The sequence below is a fragment of the Emydura macquarii genome, unplaced genomic scaffold, assembly GCF_026122565.2.
Source record: "Emydura macquarii macquarii isolate MOO-44397 ecotype Brisbane River unplaced genomic scaffold, CSIRO-AGI_Emac_v2 contig_3348, whole genome shotgun sequence".
Lineage (NCBI taxonomy): Eukaryota > Metazoa > Chordata > Testudines > Chelidae > Emydura > Emydura macquarii.
In genome coordinates, this window is record NW_027133485.1 from 6,165,290 (window position 1) to 6,183,063 (window position 17,774).

The 17,774-nt window shown below is 60.2% G+C and overlaps 1 protein-coding gene across 4 annotated transcripts in view; it reads left to right on the plus strand.

Moving 5' to 3' along the window:
- The window catches only part of NHSL3 (NHS like 3), a 50,745-nt gene extending 33,108 nt beyond the window's left edge, over positions 1–17,637 (plus strand). For 2 of the 4 annotated variants that reach the window (XM_067533843.1, XM_067533844.1), the window contains exons 2-7: positions 6,295–6,450; positions 7,129–7,184; positions 9,556–9,676; positions 10,713–10,829; positions 11,284–14,592; positions 15,570–17,637. In XM_067533843.1, the coding sequence (XP_067389944.1) occupies positions 6,295–6,450; positions 7,129–7,184; positions 9,556–9,676; positions 10,713–10,829; positions 11,284–14,592; positions 15,570–15,592 (3,782 nt within the window). In that variant the 3' untranslated portion in view covers positions 15,593–17,637. Of the gene's footprint in view, positions 1–1,370; positions 1,429–6,294; positions 6,451–7,128; positions 7,185–7,840; positions 8,517–9,555; positions 9,677–10,712; positions 10,830–11,283; positions 14,593–15,569 lie in introns of those variants that run through there. The other 2 variants (XM_067533845.1, XM_067533846.1) reach the window with 2 other exon arrangements.
- The last annotated feature ends 137 nt before the right edge of the window (positions 17,638–17,774 follow it).

The following is a 17,774-nucleotide window of genomic DNA, read 5'->3' on the forward strand; positions in this document are numbered from 1 at the left end:
CCCTCCCGAGAGCCTTCCAGACTCTCTCGCTCCCACGAGTGGCTGGGCAGGGATGGCTCCCAGGCCAGTGTGTTGCCAGGGCCGCTCCCTCCCTGGAGTGCTGCTGCTCACTCGGTGGCGGGGGGGGGGGCCGGGCCCCGGGCGAATGGCTCCATACGCAGGAGTGGGGGCGGAGGGGCATCCTGTGCTCCCCTCTCCCCAGGCAGAGAAGTCGGCCCAGGATCCGGAGGGAAGTGGCTCTGCTGGGGCGCACCTGCTGACTCAGCACAGGGAGAGGGAGCTGCCCGGGCCCCTAGGGCCACTCTCATCCCTCCTGAATTAGTCGGTTCGATCTGCTTTGGGGACGCTTTTCCATATCGGTCCCCTCTCCCAAAGGTATCCGAGAGCTGGGGGCACGAAACCGCCTCGTCCTCTGAACGACACTCCACCCCCCTGCCCGGCCCCTTGTGTGTGTGTGTCTGTCTCTGTCCATCCACGCTCAGCTGTCTGCCTCGTCCCGCTGGTCTGTCCCAAAGGCCGGCCCTTAGGCCAGGAAAGGCCCCTGATACACGAGATGCCAGAGAGGAAGTTCCAGCTACAAATCTGCCAGCTCTTGGCAGCTGGCAACTCGCGTTTGGAAGAGAGCAACAGGTCTGCTCCCTCCAGCACCCGGCCCAGTGCAAGGACTCGCTGGGATTTCCATGGGCACAGGCTGGCAGCTCCCCTGGGTTTCCCAGACCCCTCCAAGTGAGAGCTGGGGTCAAGCCCCATGGCCCCTCTTTGGCCTGGGGCTTGTGTAGGATTGTTCCTGCTGGGGTGTCTCGCTCCAGGCAGCTGATCCAGATTTAGTTTCCTGGAAACTGGGCGCCGGGTTTGAACTCTTCCCGCTCTGGATGCAGCATCTGTGCTCGGCTGGGGGACAGACACTGGGCTGGAGGGAAGGGCGCGGAGGGGTGGTGCAGGGGAGGGGCTGCTTTTCTTTTTCTGTGGATGAACAGTGCAGTCGGAACAGCTGGGGGCCGGTATTCATTCCCCTGCTGGCCTCCAAGTAGATGCAGAGACCCGAAGAGGAGAGATCCCTCCCCCACCTGTGCCCGGGCTCCCTTCTCTGTCCTTGAGTTCACACTTCCCCAGCCCTGCTCTCTCCGTATGGAGGCTGCTGCACCAGCAGCGTCTTTGTGCGGCTGGTTCCGTGCATCTTCCTGCCGGATCCCGAGGCGCGGATGAGTATGAAGGAGAGAGGGGACAGAAGGCGCCTGGGATGCTGAATGCTGGAGAGCAGCTGGATAAAGGCAACAGCCTCAGCTGGGACCCCTCGTGTGGAAGGAGTTTTTAGTTGCGTAGCCTGTCTCTGGAGAGTCCCTTGGGGCCAGAGCCCTCCGGCTACTGGGATGGTGGTTTTCCTCGGCAGAAACCTCCCTTCCCTGCTGGCTCTGTTTAAGAAGAAAGGTGAGTACAGCCTCGGCGGGATGAGCCCTTGTCCTTAAGCAAACCTGGCCACTGGAGATCTCCATGTCCTTAGCTGCCATGAAGCCTCCCGATTGCTTTGTGGGGCCGAGCTGGCTCCCCAGCATGGTGCGGGAAGGATTCCATTCTAGCTGGCTGCCTCTCTGGGTTGGGCAGGGAAAGGTCACCCCAGCAGCAGCTGCTCTTGTTAGGAAGTTAATAGATAAACCAGTGAACTGCTTCCTGCCTGAAGATGACTCTCAGAGTGTTCCCAGGCTGGGGGAGAGATTGTACTGAAATCACAGCAATAAAGGGCTTGGTTGGGGGGGTGCGCAGTCCCGTGGGGGTGGACTGGGGTCCTGGAAGAAGGCATTGGCCCTGGCTGTGTGTGTGTGTGAGAGCTGCTGGGTTCCATAAACTGGGTCGCGTGTGCTTTGTAGTCTCTGTCTCAACTTAGCCAGGATGCTTTGGCCCTGCTGTTTCTGCCCACGTCCAAGCCTGCGGCTGGCTGGCTGGCTGCAGCTGCTGCCTGGCTGGGAGAGAATCTCTTTTTCTGTGCGGCTTAGCGGGCTGGAATCCTTTCTATTGTCCTGTGCCCTTTCCCCATTGTGCAGAGCTGGAGCTGCTGCAGCAGCCAGTGTTTCATCTGCCTGCCTTTAATCGGAGTGCATACACTGGGGGTGTGCGGCAGTGGCAGAGAGGCTGTGGGCTGCTGAGGGGGGCGTTGTTCTCTAGCTATTTGGGTTAGCGAGGCTCTGTGTGTGTGGCCTGAAGACGGGAAGGCTGGCGAAGAAGACACTGAAGCGTGGGAAGGGCGGTGGTCAGCACCTCTGGCTGGTGATTTCACCACCTCTCTCAGCTACTCATTCTTCCCCTTCCTTTCTTCAGCGCAAAGTTGTTTTTCTCTCCGCTGCTGCAGGGCGGCTAGAATGAGAAGAGCCTCACTGGGCAGGAAACAGGCTGCAGGGGAAGAGCCCAGCGAGCTGACCCTGCACCCGCCCGTCTCCCAGGGCAGGCAGTGGGAAGTGTGACCCCCGCAGAACTCAGCCAGGGCAGGTTACTTAGATCCTGGAGCCCAGGGCAGCTAGAGAGAGCCAGTTGCTGACGCCCCAGTCCGCTGAGCAGCTGTGTGCGTGGAGACTGTTCTTTGATGGGAATCCAGAGGGCTCCCAAAGGGAAGAGGATGATTTCACTGGGCATGGGGTAGGAAGCGTGGTCTTATAGTTAAAGGAGGGGCTGGAAGTTAGGAAAGCTGGGTTCTATTCCCGGCTCTGCTGCTAACTGGCTAGGTGATCTTGCATCAGTCACATCCTCCCCCCGTGCCTCAGTTTCCCCGTTTAAAAACCTGGGTAAATACTTCTCTGCCTCACGGGGGAGTGTGGGGATCAATTAACTCCTGTGTGTGAGGGGCTTTGAGGTGCCCAGCTGGAGCTCTGTGAGGGGTGTAAATGCTCAGGTGGGAGGAGAATCTTCTGCTTTATTTACTTGTTTCACTTCACACTCCCACCCCCTCCCCTACCACTTACCTCCTTTGCTGGTCACAAACCTGCATCCAATGTACAAAGAAGCTGGTAGATGGTTGGGCTCGGGCTCTGCATCCCTTGGTTTGTCCTCCTCTGGCAAGCAGGGATGAAACCTCCACAGCGCAGGCAGCACTTGGAAAACCTGCCTCCACCAGATCGATTCATCACTAAGCTGAGAAAAAGCAAGCGGGGGGTGTTCAAGGGCAGCATCTAGAGAGCTTCGTGCAAGAGTTACTAGTGGGGTGAAGTCCGGAGACAGCCTGGGCCAGGAGACAGCCTGGATTCTGTTTCCAGCTCTGCCAGTGATGGGCTGTGACACCTCGTTCAGCGATTAATTGAGTTTATGGCCAGAAGGGACTGAGAGATCATGTAATCTGTCCTCCTGCGTGGCACGGGCCAAAAAACTCACCCCACCCCATTCCCCCGCATTAGGCCCTGTAACTTGTGTTTGTCTAGAGCATCTCTTCCAAAAATGGAGTGTTGATCTGATGACAATGTCTTGGGGCAGGTCCCGTCAAGTCTCTGCGTCTTGGGATAATAACCCTTTCCGCCCTCCAGCAGGGTCCGAGGGCGAATTGGGATTCAAAGGTATAAGTGCCACGGGCCTGGCGAGAACTCTGAGCTCGGGAGAGGTGCACAGCTGAGGGAAAGTGTGAGATTGTGGACAGGAATGGGAAGGTGGGAAGGAGAGATCCAGTTCTGAAGGCGCCTGGCTGGGGTGGGGTCTGATCGCCAAGCACAGGGCTTCGTAGGTCCCAGTCGTGGTCGCCCTCAATCCCTTTCCTCCTTCATCTCGGCTGGCTGTGAGAAGTCAGTGCTTCCTCCATCCAGCGGGTCTGTGGGTAGGAGAAATGAATGCAAATTTCTGGGGTGGGTAAATAAGGCCTTGTTGATGTACGCCAGTTGTACTGCCCTAGCCGTAGCGAGATAGTGACAGCAATTCCAGCCCTCTGGTGTGGGTTCTGCTGGTATAAAGGTGCTTTTACCAGGTGTAGCTCATTCCCCTGCCTGTACGGAAATAGCGATCCTGGTATATACACTTTTATACTGGTCAAACTGCCTGCACGTTAGGTGTGCACTGGTGTAACTACTGAGAGAAAATCACACCCCTGCCTGACAGTTAGACTGGTACAAAATCTGTGTAGACCAGGCAAAATGAGCAATGTCCAGGGACTGGAGCAGGGGGTTGGGACTCAGAGCCCCCTAGGCTCTTTTCCTAGCTCTTCCACTGACTTACTGTGTGATTCTGGGCAAGTGAGTTGTGACTCAGTTTCCCTATCTGTGTAATGGGGATAATTATTCGGGAATAAATCCCACCATAGCCACTTAGTGACAACTTTGAATCTTGTGCTAAACCCCACAGCTGCTCAGCACTTCCCAGAGGCTGTGGGGATAGAAAATAGGTCCTTCCGTGTCATTTCAAATCCACAGGCCTTTGCCACTTGAGTGTAAGGAGATTCTTCTTTAGTTATTATCCACACAGAGGCTATGACACACAGGTGCGCAATTCTGCAGTTCTCCACCCAGCAGCAGACAATGAGGCCCCCCAAACACTAGTTTATTACAATATAAAGCAACCATGGGGGGAGGAGAGGCAGTTGGGATGCTTAATTAGTGTCTGTAATGTGCTTTGATGGCCTCAGATGCAAGGGGCTGTATAATAAGGGCCACAGCGGGTTATTATTAGTCATTTATTAGGTGTCTCCAGCACCTTGGCTCCAAGTTCTGATATAAATAGCATGTAAATACTATTTTTAGGGATTTATTTAAGGGCCTGGCTGTTTCTCAAGATGTTCTGATCACCAGGCCAGCAGTAAATCAGCCAGCAATTACCCTCTGGTTCTGAGATTATGACAGACAGCCCCCTGGTCCCAGCCTGCAAGGCAGTGGTCACCTTCTGCTGGCATTGGCTCAGGATTGGCTGCAACCCGCCCAAGATGAAGTTGGAGGATTTGGGGCTCTGTGGATGGCTCACCCCTATGTTGGTGTAGCCTGTCCCTTTAAGTGCCCCGAGCTGCTGGCTCATTTGGTTTGTGTGCAAGGTGCACAGATATTTCTGGTATCAGTCATGTGATGCACCCTGGGGAGCTTTTGCTTATTCAGTGCATTCATTTTAAAGGCACAGGATCCACTTCCAGAAGAGCAGAGTCAGACCTGCAGCCTCCCACGGTCCAGGCTAGGGGCTGGTAGGGAAGGTATTAGATCACCTCTGCCAGCGCAGGGCGGTCAGAGGAGCTGGCTGGAGGGTTCTGCTGCAATGGATACAGGAAATGCAGAAGCCCTGCACATGCCCAGCTGGCTTGTTGATTCCTGCTAGCATCTCGTTGTAAGAAACGCCAGGCCACGGGGATACAGGCTCCAGCAGAGGAGGAGGGGGTCCGAGAGCAGAGACTGTGGTCAGGTCTACACGGGTATAACTACATCGCTGGGGCAGGGGTATGAAAAATTCACCCCCCTGGGCGATGCCGTTATACCAGCCTAACCCCCAGTGTAGACGGCCTGATGTCCAGTGGGCAAGGCACCGAGCAGGCACTTGAGAGACCTGGGGTCAGTTCTTGGCTGTGCGACACGCCACTGTGTCACGCACTGGATCCCCCTGGGCCTCAGATCCTGGCACCTTCCTGCCTACAGCAAGGCTGTGAGTGGCTAGAGAGGCACAGAGCAGAGCCCTGGACATGGAGCAGGTGTTGTTGGGATCCCACTGTCGTGGCCGGGTGGTACGCGTGAGCAGGACCAGGTGTGAGCGAGAGAGCCAAGGCCCCCAATGAGTCCAAGGGACTCTCACGCCTCCTCCCCCATTTGCACCCCTGCTTCTGTTCAGGCTTCCCCCCCTACTTTCTGTAATGCACTCCCCCATCCCTCCACAACACCTGCCATCTGTGCAAGCTGCTGAGGGAAGCCGCACAAGAAAGGGGAATTTCCCACGGCCTTTAGCGGGGCTGGGAGCCAGACACCCAGAGCGGCTCGTCACCGTTCCTGAGCCTCACGCAGCTCGAAGGATAACCTGTCAGTTCCCCTCCTTCCCCCAGCTGGGCCTGGTGGCCCCGCTCCCTGCATGGCACCAGGATTCCTGCAGGCCGGGCGGCTGCTTCGCTTCCACCTCGCTGACAGCGTCAGTCAACGGGGAGCGAGGCTAGGAACAAATATTGGTATGTTTGTCCCTCGATGAAGCCTGGTGGTGCTGGCCGGGACGCTGCGAGTGTGAGCGCTGCCCAGCACTGACGGGGAGCCTAGGTCTCGAGCAGCCTCTTGCTGTCTCCTTCCTGGCCCGCTGGAGGGTGCCGGAGCCCCCGCTGCAGGTGCCTGGATGGGTGCAGTGCCAGGCTGACTCTCTTTGCCTTCCCAGGCTCTGCCAAGGCTGAGAACAACAAGAGGCTGAGTGGCCAGTACAAGGTGGGGGAGGAGCGGCCGGACAATGTCTTCTGCCCCAGCAGCCGCCCGGCGCACCTGGAGGAGCTGCACAACCAGGCCCAGGCGGGGCTCAAATCTCTGCAGCACCAAGGTACGCGCAGCCCCATGGGGCTGCTTGTCCGCTCCGGGGACTCTGCACTGCTACTGCTTGCCCGGAGCAGGTGTCCGGGGGGAGAGGTGTGTGCTCCCCGGGGATATAAGCGGGGTACGGCACGCCTTGGTGCCAGGCAGGCGGCAGAGGAGGCAGCGCTGGTGCCGCGGACACACTGAGGGGGAGGAGACGCCAGGGCGGGCGGGTGACACACATCGGACACTCCCCCCGTCTCACTCTCACGCAGGCCCAGTGTGGAAGGTCCACGTAGGGACTCGTGACCCATGCTTCCGCCCACACCCCCTCTGCCCCTGGCCGGCAGGAGGGGAGGCACAAGCGCCTCTGGCAGGCAGGGGCCTGTGTCTGTGTCTGACCAGAGTCCAGTCACTGTGGGGTGGTTGCTGGGGGGGGGCGGGGAGGGGGTATTGATCTCCAGGACACACAGGGCCAGTGTCACCACGGGCTCAGAAATCACTTCACCAGAGGACACCTGCCAGCTGGTGGACGGACAGTGGCTGAAGCTCCCGCTGTCCCCCAGCCCTGCTCTGAGCTGCTCCGTTCCTGCGCCCCAGTGCCGTGGCCCCTGCCCCCAGCTGTTCCGCCAGCCCAGAGGTTGATAGGAATCCTCATCTCTTACGTCTTCCTTAGGGATTTTTTTTTCCATCTTCCCTCTTCCAGAAAAACAAAAACAGACCAGAAGTGGCTGGGACCACGGAGACAGCAACAGCATCCAGGTGGGTGACTCCTCTGCCGCCCCCCTGCAGCCCCTGCCCGTGGCTCTCTGGGCCCGGGTGCTGGTTGGTGTGCGGCGCGTTCTGCTGGCACACGTGGCAGTCATGCCCCTGCAGCGAGGAAGATACAGCGACTATTTCTGGATGCTCCCTTGGCCCCATCATGGTGAAGGCCTGGGCAACCCAGAGATGTTCTCCCTCGGGTGCCTTCCCACTTGTGCTGGATCTAAAAGAGCCGGGAAGTGGGGGAGAATCCTAGCAAGCAGCTTACTGGGGACGATAGCCTGGGAAGAGAAACCCTGGGACTCCAGGTGGGAGATGAGCTGAGAGATGCAATCACATGCTGTGAAAGGAAGCAGCAGCAGGACATGTGAGTTGAGTCAAGGCCATGTGTTTCTTAGGCCTGGAGATGGTTATGCAATTCAGTGATTGGCACATGATCTACTCGAACAGATTAGGGAGAACAGAGCCCTCACCGGGCCCCGGCGCTGCTGATCGTGCTGGGGAAAGGCAGGCCTGCAAACAAGCACCTCATGGAGCTAGCGTCCTGGCAGAAACATGCTGTTCTCTTCACTGCAGCTATTCCCTTGGGATTCTCTTGGCAGTAATGAGTGGGGGGGGGGAGGGCCTGCCCAGCTGTGTCCGCCAGCTGCACTCTGCCCTGCATCCACAGATCTTCCCCAGTCACTAACAGCAAAGAAATGCCCACCCCTTTGGCCAGAGCTTGGTTTTGGCCAGTCGTGGGGCCTCTGCCCCACTTCTCTGCCCATGCCCTTCTCTCCCCTGGAGCCTTGCTGAGTGTATTTGCTCAGACGGCTGGCTCTGTGTAGCCTTTGTTAGCCCAGAAAGCTGAGAAATGAGACTGTAACTTAGTAGGGCAGGCAGAGCCCCTGGAGAAGGCAAACCCAACCTGAGACGGGACCTCTGTCCTACGCAGTACCTCACGTGGAGCCCTGTGGGTAGGTTCTGAACTCCTCCGTAGCAAACGCTGGAGGGAATTTGGAGATGAGCAACCACCCCGATTCCTAGGCTGGAGCGGTTGATCGAAATCTGAGAGACTGAGTAGGGGATACGCAAAGGGTCTGTCTTCAACAGCGTCATGCTTCCTATGCCCTGTCATCTCCGCTTTGCAACATGGGGAAACTGAGGCACAGAGCAGCTAAGTGACTTTCCCAAGGTCCCCCAACAAGTCATTGGGATTGGAGCCCAGATCTCGGGACTCCCAGCCCAGTGCCTGAACCACACGACTGTTCATCTTCGCTGCAGACACCCCACCTGGAGGCCATTGATTTGGTTGGTGGCGTCGCAACGGCCATGCTATTAAGAAAGAAAAATGTAGGTTGGATGTCAGGATGGGTCCTGCGCCAGTCAGGTCTGATGGGCTGTGAAACGGTCTCCAAAGTGAAGTGGGGGGAGCCCTGGCTTGGACAAAACTCTAGTAAAGGAGCAGGGCAGCACTGGGCCGCGAGCCATGAACCAGCTAGCAGCCACTAGCCCGTAACGCCTGGGAGGGTGTAAGTGTGGGGGGGAGGATGGATGGATGGAGGGTGTGGTGGTTTTCAGAGAGCGGCCACAGAAATAAACTGCAGGCTGGTGCTGGCAAATGCAGCTGGGATTTGGTGCTGCTGTTTCACCTGGGAAGGGTGCTCTGGGGTCCCGGCTGCAGCAAATCCTGCCGTAGGTACCGTGTGCAACCCCACCAGCGTGGGACTATTTGCATCCCTCCCGTCTGCCCTTCTTAGTCATCTACCGGCCGCTCCCTCGTTCTCGGCGGTACTCCCCTCCCTCGGGGAGAAGGAGATGAAATCCTGGAAGCTCAGGGCCCGTGTACACCCATGCAGCCACGCCCAGGGCTGCGTGGCGCTCTGGTTCTGGTTCACACCAGGGTTACACCGGTTTGGCTGTGCTCGCTGGGGAGCCAGGGTAAACTAAACTGCAGCCAGTGCATCCCCAGTGAGAGGACGGCAGCTGGCCATGCTGCTAAGGGCAGGCGGCATAGGCAGCGCCATCTGGTGCCCAGTCAGGTCACTGCTGGGCATTCATTCCCTCTGGCTGGGGTCTCCTCTGCCAAGGGGACTCAGGGGCTGGCTGAACGCAGCCCGGGGCACTGGACTTTCCCACCCACCCTCTCGGGCCCCATTTCCTACTTGGGCGGGTGCTGCCCGGAAGCAGATGGGGTTGACTCATAACTCTTGGCCTCAGAGAAGTTTTTTTTTTTTTGTCTCCAAAGCGCTGAGCTGCTGCGTCGTTGTCTTGCTCAGGAGGGGGCCCGTGGGGGGGGATTCTGAAGCTGGGGAGCGGCTTGCAGAAGGAGGGAGGCGGCTGTTCCTATAAGGTTCATGACTTACTGGAGCCCATTCTCCTCCCCACACAGTCTTCCCACGCCTCCACGGAGGACGATGAGATCTCCTTCCGCAGCAGGAGCCAGTCGTGCACGACCGAGAACACCTCGGAGGACGCCCTCTCCATCCGCTCAGAGATGATCCAGAGGAAAGGTACGTGCGGGGAGTCTGGGGGAGGGTGAGCCGTCTCCACCGCATGCTCTGGCGGGAGCTGGGGTTGGGCTGGCCTGAGCACGGTTGTGCGATTCCAGGAGGGACATCAGGCCTGTCCCTTGGGCCAGAGGCTGCAGCTGGGACGTGGACTGTTCCAGTGGTAGGGCAGGACCGGTGGCAGGGACAGACAGCACGCGTCCAACCTGTGCCCTGGGGAGCTGCTACTCACACAGCTGTCAGAGCTCCCCTTGTCACCCTGAGCCTGGCTTCTCCTCACTGGGGCTGGATTGTGCTCTGGGGCAGGGGCTGGGAGACCTCCTGGGAGCGTGACGCTGAAAAGGCTTGGCAGGGTTTCCCCTGACTCGGTTTCCACGCAGACATTCCTTTACTTGCCCCAGTGGCCACTTAGGGTTGGTTATATCCAAACTATCAGTAAAAGCATATAGAGCCGGACATATATCCCCAGCTACAACACAGCTGTAAGCACTGGCCAACATACTTACAACCGGTTCAGCCCTGGGAGACGCCTTCCCATCACGGCGGGGCTCCGGTGGCTAAGGGAAGTGCTGACAAAACTCCGCTAGAAAACCTCGTGTTTTATACTGTCACAAACAAGTGATGTCGTGGCTGGTTATTGCTAAAGCAGCTGGAGCAGTGGAGAGCTGCACTTGGCTGGCTCCAAGGTTTTCTGCTTATCTCACCTTGCCCTGTTTTCCCTGGACTAAGCATTTCCAACCAATTATTCACTGCACCTGGTGCCCAATTACTCATGTTTTCTTTATTTCTGTTGCATAAAGGAGATAACTGGCATTTTCAGGGTCGCTACAAGTTTACCCCAAACAATCTCCCTTTCTCAGGGTCTGTCTCGTTGGCCCCAGGCCTGAGGCCTCTCACTCCTGGTAAAATCCAAACTCAATTTAAAACCATCATTTACTCAGGAACATAAGCCCACATCAGACCTATGGAGGCGCGTACCCTGGGCGGCTGGTCCCTGTTTGCCAGCCTGCGACTTCATCTCATCCTAGCTGCATTTCAGGTTCCACCTTCCGGCCTCACGACTCGTTCCCCAAGTCCTCGGAGAAGGCGGGGAAGAGGAGGAAGGAGCGGAGGACGACAGTGCTTGGCATCCCCCAGCACGTCCAGAAGGAACTGGGTAAGAGGGGGCTGGGCTGTGCTGGAGGGAGAGCTCGGGGCAGGTGGCCGCCCTGTGTGCATGAGTGAGCCGCAGTTCTCTCTGCTGAGACTTCGGCTCCAGCTCAGGCCAGGAGCTGGCTTTGCTCCTGGAGGTCCCAGTGCCACCCCCGTAGCAGTGAGTGTCCGAGGGGCAGCAGGGAGGGGTCAGGCTGTAAGGTAGAAGGGACCAGCTGTAGCCCAGGCCCTCACACCAGCTCATGCCCTGCCCCAGAGCCAGAACCAGACCACGGCATTGTCAGAACTCCTGGCTGTCACAGGCACAGAGGCCCCGGCCACGGCCAGGCGTTGATTACGCCCCAAGGAGAGGGGAGCCCTGCCAGCCCCGCTAACCCCTGCATGCAGACAGCGAGGGCGGCCCGCCTGCTGGGATCGGGTTATAATTGTATTGAGTTTTGCTCCCTACCCACCCTCAGGTCTGAGAAACGGACACGAGCTGAAGAGAGGTCCTGGCAGTGTCTCCACCAGAGACGGCCCCGGGCAGGGGGGGAGCCCCCCCAACAGGGCATCCCAGCCCTTGGTGAACGGCGGCGAAGCAGACAGCGGCATGATCTGTATCCCCACCATCAATGGAAACCTGCAGCCCCTGCCGGCCCCCGAGGGCGGCGCCCGCGTGTCTCTGCAGGTCCTGGAGGAGGCAGAGTCGGACGCAGCCATCCAGAGACACATTAACCGGGTTTACTACGATGACACTCTGCTGGGGAGAAGGACGGCAGCCAAGCTGTCTCCCTTGGTGAGGCCGAAGTCGCTGGCCGTGCCGGGCATGACCACCAACGCCAGCCCTCCCCCTGAGCTGCTGGGTCCCGTCATGTCCATCTCGCCGCAGGGCACCTACATGTCCAAGATCATTCCCAACGCCGTCCTGCCCCCGATGGTGGACGTCATCGCCTTGAGCAGGAGCAGCGTGCGGACGCTGAGCCGCTGCAGCCTGGTTTCCTCCAGTCCTGCCTCGGTCCGCTCGCTCGCCCGCTTCTCGGAGCCCAGCGCCCGCAGCCGGGACCTGTCCTCCTCCAGTGACAACTGGAGCCACTCCCAGTCCACAGAGACCATCGTCTCCAACAGCTCCACCATCTCCTCCCACGGCGGCTCCGACAGCAGGAAGGGGGAGGCCGGGCTGCGTAGCGAGGTGGATACGGCGGGCCGCTCCGACACGGATCAGCTCAGCGTCTACAGTGCCGTGAGCTGCACCAACTCCTGTTCCCAGGCCACGGCCAGGCCTGCCCAGAGATCCCCCGGCCTCCTGGCCGTGAGGCTGGGGGGCAGCAGCGGCAGGGCCTCACCCGCTTATAGCGCCGGCAGCGGGGCGGATGGCTCGGACACCGTGAGCCTGAGGAGCGACCGCTCTTCGACACGCAGCGTGTCCCTCAGGAAGATGAAGAAGCCGCCGGCGCCCCCCAGGAGGACCCACTCCCTGCACCGACGGGCCCAGCAGCAGCAGGTGGTGGCTGAGGGGGGGAAGAAAGTGCTGGGCCTGCCCCCCAAGCCGGATCCCAGACACCAGCGTGAGGGCAGCGAGCCGTGGACGCCGCGCCTGGAGAGCCGGAGCCCCCTGGGCGAGGACGAGGTCTTCTCGCCCTGCTCGCTGAGCGAGACCAGCAGCGTCCGCTCCGACAGCCTGGCCTACTCGGCCGACACCAGCTCCCCCGACGTGTCCCAGTGCAGCCCGGTGCCGGGGGAGAAGCTCCGCAGGGAGGCGGAGGGGGTGGCCGCCCTCCTCAGGGCGCAGCAGGCCACCCCCAAGCGGAGCTCCCCCGAGGGGTTCGACCGCACCATGTCGCCCTCCAGTGGCTACTCGAGTCAGAGTGGCACCCCCACCCTCCCCGCCAAAGGGCTCGGCCCTCACGCCTCGTCTCCCGGCAAGAGGCGGCCCCAGCCAAAGAAGCCGGAGAGGGTCTGCTCCCTGCAGTCTCCTGCGCTGTCCATCTCCTCCTCCCTGACATCCTTATCTTCCTCCACCTCGGACCCAGCCCCTGCAGAGACCGCGGCGCCCCCAGCTGGCCCTGCCCTTTCCTTGCAGAGTAGAATGGACAGGTTTATTATTCCTCCTCACCCCAAGGTGCCAGCCCCTATCTCCCCTCCGCCCACCAAACCCCGGCAGGCAACGCCCTCTGCCAGCCCCGTCGTTGCCTCCCCTACCCCCGCGGGGCCACCTGCCCCAAGCACAGCCAGCCAGGAGCCCGCGGCGCTTTCCAAGCCTGGCAGCAGGTCACCCCCTCCATCTCCTCCGCCTCCCTACCACCCTCCTCCACCACCCGTGAAGAAGGCTGAGACAAGCCCAGAGGCTCCCCCTTCAGAGACTGCCCGGAAGACGCCTCTGGACCCCTCCTGGCCCCCACCTCCTCCCCCAGCGCCGGACGAACAGGATCTGTCCATGGCGGACTTCCCTCCTCCCGATGAGGCCTGCTTCTCCGCCCTGCCTCTGCCGGAGCTGCAGCCCGTCACCGGCGCCGCCGCGTCTTCCTCTGCCGCAGCCCAGCCGGAGCCCACAGGCTCAGAGCAGCCGGCCAGCCCCAAAGCAGCGCCTAGGGGGGATGACCAAGGGGCAGCCTCGCTGTCCTCCTCCGCCAAGATCTCCTCAAGAATTCAGCCGCAACCAGGCCCGTTGGCTGGGTCAGCACTGCCGGCTCCTGCCGCGGAATCGCCTCTCACCCCAACGCCTACGCCCCCGTCAGCCAGGGCAGCACCCGGCTTGCAACCTAGCCAACCTGCGGCAGCTGCCCTGCCTCCCACACCCGTGGCCCCAGCTCCACCGCCGGCTCTCCTGCCTCAAGCAAGCCTTAAGAAGACAACGAACGGCCCCCGGCTGGATCCCAAGAAGGAGCCTGCCTCTCGCAGCAAGAGCAACCCCGTGCCAAAGGAGGACGCTAACCTCCCCATTGTCACTCCCTCCCTGCTGCAGATGGTGCGCCTGCGCTCGGTCAATGTTGATGTCCACACGCCAGCCGGCCCAGGCAAGCAGACGCCTGGCCAGAACGGGCAGGGCCCCGCTAGCGACGGGAAGCAGGCCCAGCCGGTCCCCCAGAAACCCATCCGCAAATCCCTGTCCCTGCGGCAGCACCCTTCTTCCAAAGACGCCGTGCCTTCGAACCAGTTGCAAAACGCTGTCCGGCTGAAGGCCTCCACCTTGTCTTCGAGGGACGCCCCACCCTCCCGGCTGGCGGATAGGACCAACGGCAGCAAGCTGATGCTCCCAGGCCATGGAGCTGCTGGCTCGGAGCTCACGGCGGGGGATGCCAAGGACGGCCAGGTCTCCCCCATCCACAAGTCACCTGCCTCCACCGCCAGCTTCATCTTCGCCAAGAGCTCGAAGAAGCTGGTCATAGACACACCCTCTTCCCCGGAGGCCCAGGCCAACCTGAAGAGGAACTTGGTGGCTGAGCTGATGAATTTCTCCGGGCAGCGCTCCACAGTCCCCACCATGCCCCAGCAGGGCCAGGCAGACGCTGGCAAGCTGCAAGCACAGAGGAAGTCCGGCAAGATCCCACCGCCCATAGCCAGGAAGCCTTCGCTCGGCGTGGGGCAGACTCAGTCGCCGGTGAGCCCGAAGCCGCAGGGGGCAGAAGTGCTGAACTGTTCCCTACCAGACAGTAAAGCGAAGGCTCCCTTGGCAGAAGAGAACAGGACTAAGAGCGAACTCTCTGTGAACGCGGCCCCCGCCCCCGAGAGCAGCGGAAGCGGGCACCTGGCAGGCCCAGCGACGCCGTTGCAGAATCCCCCTGCACAAGGTATGGAGGGTTTGTGGGGGTGTTACTGATACAAAATGCAGTGTCAGGTGCCAGGTGGTTTCTCAGCTCTGCCACGCACCCCAGTCCTGACCTGTAGCCCCCTCCCATTGCTCTGCCAGTGCACCCCGACCTGAACCCCCCCGCTGCCACGCACCCCAGTCCCGACCTGCATTTCCTACCCCCTACTGCAGCTCTGCCAATGGATCTCAACTTTGAGCTGCAGCCCCTCCTCCCCCCACAGCTGTGCCAATGCACCCCCAGCCGGCCCTGCAGCCCCCCCATGCGGCCCTGCAGGTCTCCATCACAACTCTTGGGCTGCCCCGCGCTCACCTGGTGTCTGCCCGTGGGAACAGGGCTAGGAAACAGACAGGAGGAGGAGATTGGAACCCTACAGAGAACAGCTCGGTGCTAGGCAGCGAGAACTGAGACTCCCTCTGCCCTGTCTCCTCCTGCCTGAGTCAAAGGGAGACAGGGAGCAGCCTGCGATAGCTGTTAGGCCGCTTGGCACTCTTGGATGTTCAGACAGAGGGTGGGGATCAGTCAGTCCAGCAACAGCCTGGCTCAAAGCTGCTCGGGCCCAGGCTGCTGTGCTGGGGGGCAGCGCCACCTCGGGGGGCATTTAACGGGCTGGGAGGTTTGCACAAGCCCGGCTGGAGCAGCTCCGGCTCTTCAGCTTCGGAAAGCAGCAGTGAGGGAGAGGGGGATGGCCACCCTCTGGGCTGACAACAGCATTGAACCAGAGAGAACAGCCCACGCTAAAGACCCCAGCCTCTCACGGGGCGCTGTAGCAGACACAGAGGGGAGGCTGTAATGCACCCTGACCTGTGGTTACCGCAGCAGCTGCCATTAGATCGAGGGGCTCAGTACAAGAATCTAGGGCCCAAGCAGCTCAGCCGAGAGGCTAGGGTGGTCATTAAAGCATCCGTCTCTGAGCACCGCCCGGCCCTCTAACGGGAATCGCTCTCCTTTGCCTGCAGACAAACGGGAAGAGACAGCCTGAAGGACGAAGCTGCTGTGCTTGTGCCCCGCCGTACAGGAACACAAATCTCTCTCAGGGACCCGAGCAGGTGAAAGGATGAGCATGGAACTGGCGCGCGCCCGACTTCACAAAAGGAAGCAAACTGCCTTAGCCTCTGCTGGCCTTGCTCTTTATGCAAAACCTGGTGTTGGTTTCACTCTCTTCAATAATGCAGCTTTATTTTGCTTTTTAAAAAAAACCTACATCCAGCCCCCGAGGCCGGCGCCTCGCCCCTCACCTCTTGGATTTGCTGGTTTGGTTTGTGCGTGAGGGAAGGCTGCAGAGAATCCGCCACAAGGAGCGCGTGGGGGTTATTTTTTATAAGATCATGCCACGCGGCCTGGAGCACAGCCTCCTGGCCAGGAGCGAGCCGTGTGGCCCAGGAGAAGACGGCCCGGCTGGGGGGGGTTGTTTTTCACCATTGCGGAGGATCAGCTTGGTTCTTGTGCACCTGAGATGGCACGAAATCAAAGCGCTTTTTAAATCGATGCTGAAGGTGTGTCCCGACTGCTCTGGACCCGCTGGCTGATGGTGGACGTGTGGCTGGCTCGCCGAGGAGCTCCTCTGCTGCGTTTGCTTCTCTCCTTGTGTTTCGGGACATGGACTCGGAGTAGTGCTAGGTACGCGCCCGACTGGAAAGGTACAGCACCCGCTCTGAGCGTGTGGAGGCTGGCAGCAGCTTGGCCTAGGTGCGGCAGGGGCCTCTGTCTTGCAGGGCAGCTTCCGTGAGAATGTGCAGGGCAGTCGCGTCTGTGCTGTACCAGCCCTGGGGCAAATGGGGCCCAGGCTGGCTAAAGCCCTCAGAGCTGCTCCAGCAGACAACCAAGGTAGCCGAGGCCCAGCTCCCTCCTGCAGCAGGTGGCTGCGGTCTCACAGTCCCATCTCTCTCCAGAGCTGTTACAGGCTAGGGCGTGGGGGCTCCCCACCCACTACTGCTCAGGCAGGGGAGACCTTATCCCCTGGGGCCAGTGGGGCATAAGTACCCAAGGAACTGCCCCCTGCCAGACGAGGGCCTGGCCCAGCAGAGCTGGGCAAGGAAGCTACAAAAGGCTGTGGTTGGAGATTGGGGTGTGCTGGAGTGACCCTGCCTGCCCTGCTGTGCAGCAAGGGCTCCTGGGGAACTTCTTTTCGGGGAGCAGGGCGGAGGAATCCTCTGCCACGCCTGAGGGCGCCAAGCAAACAAGGCTCCCCTGCTTCACGTCCCCTGTTGCTGAGGCCCACGGCTCCAGCTGTGCTGGCCTAGCAGCAACTGTAGATTTCTAGCCGCCAAGCAAGCGGTTCAGCCGGCAGGCAGCCTGCACTGCCCCAGCCCCTGGGCCCCGCGAAGCTGGGGTTAGCTGGTAGTGTCACCTCAGGTGAGCATTCAGCCTGTTTCTTTGGGCAATTTGAAAGCACAAGCCCCACGCCGCTGCCGTGTGTCTGGTGCACGAGGTGCGCAGTGCATGGGGGGAAGAAGCCGTCACTGCAGCATGCACTTACCTTGAGCTGCAGCCTGGCCCCTCTGGGACAGGAGCAAGGGCCTCCCTGATTGCCGGCTTGCTGCATCCAAGGGAGGAGAATCGGGACTCTGAGGCCAGGCATATCCTCCAGCCCGAGAGATTCCCCTCCCCAGCCTTCCCTGTCACTTCAGCGCTGTGCCCTCACCCAGCCAGGCCCTGAAAGTACAGCCAGCCAGCATGGGGGAGGGAGGAGAGAGCAGCTTCGCAGATCCCCGGTTGCAGGGAGTGACACTGGATGCAGCATTAAATGAGACCAAAAGCCTGAGTTCATTTCCTGTTGGCTGGAGCCAGGCACCTCGATTTGTTTTTCCACGTGGGGCCGTGCTTCCATTTCCTTGATTGTAAAAACCAGCTGCCTTGAGACGCTGCAGTGTAACCGGTACGAGCTCTGTATGTCTTTGGTTAAAGAGGATGATTGAAACGGGCTGTCTCCTTTGCTTCTTGGCTAACAGCTGGGGGTTTCCCTCCCCTGGGGGGGCTGGAGTGACAAGTGCGGCTCCCGTTTACACCAGCTGCTCCTCCACTAAACACCTGGCACAGACACATCACCCAGACACACACACACAAGCCGGTTAGTTTTCCACCCGAATGCGGGAGAAGTGCCAGAGCTTTGCTGCAGGCCGCTCCTGCTGTTACAGGGAAGGTCCCCACCACCGCCTGCATTT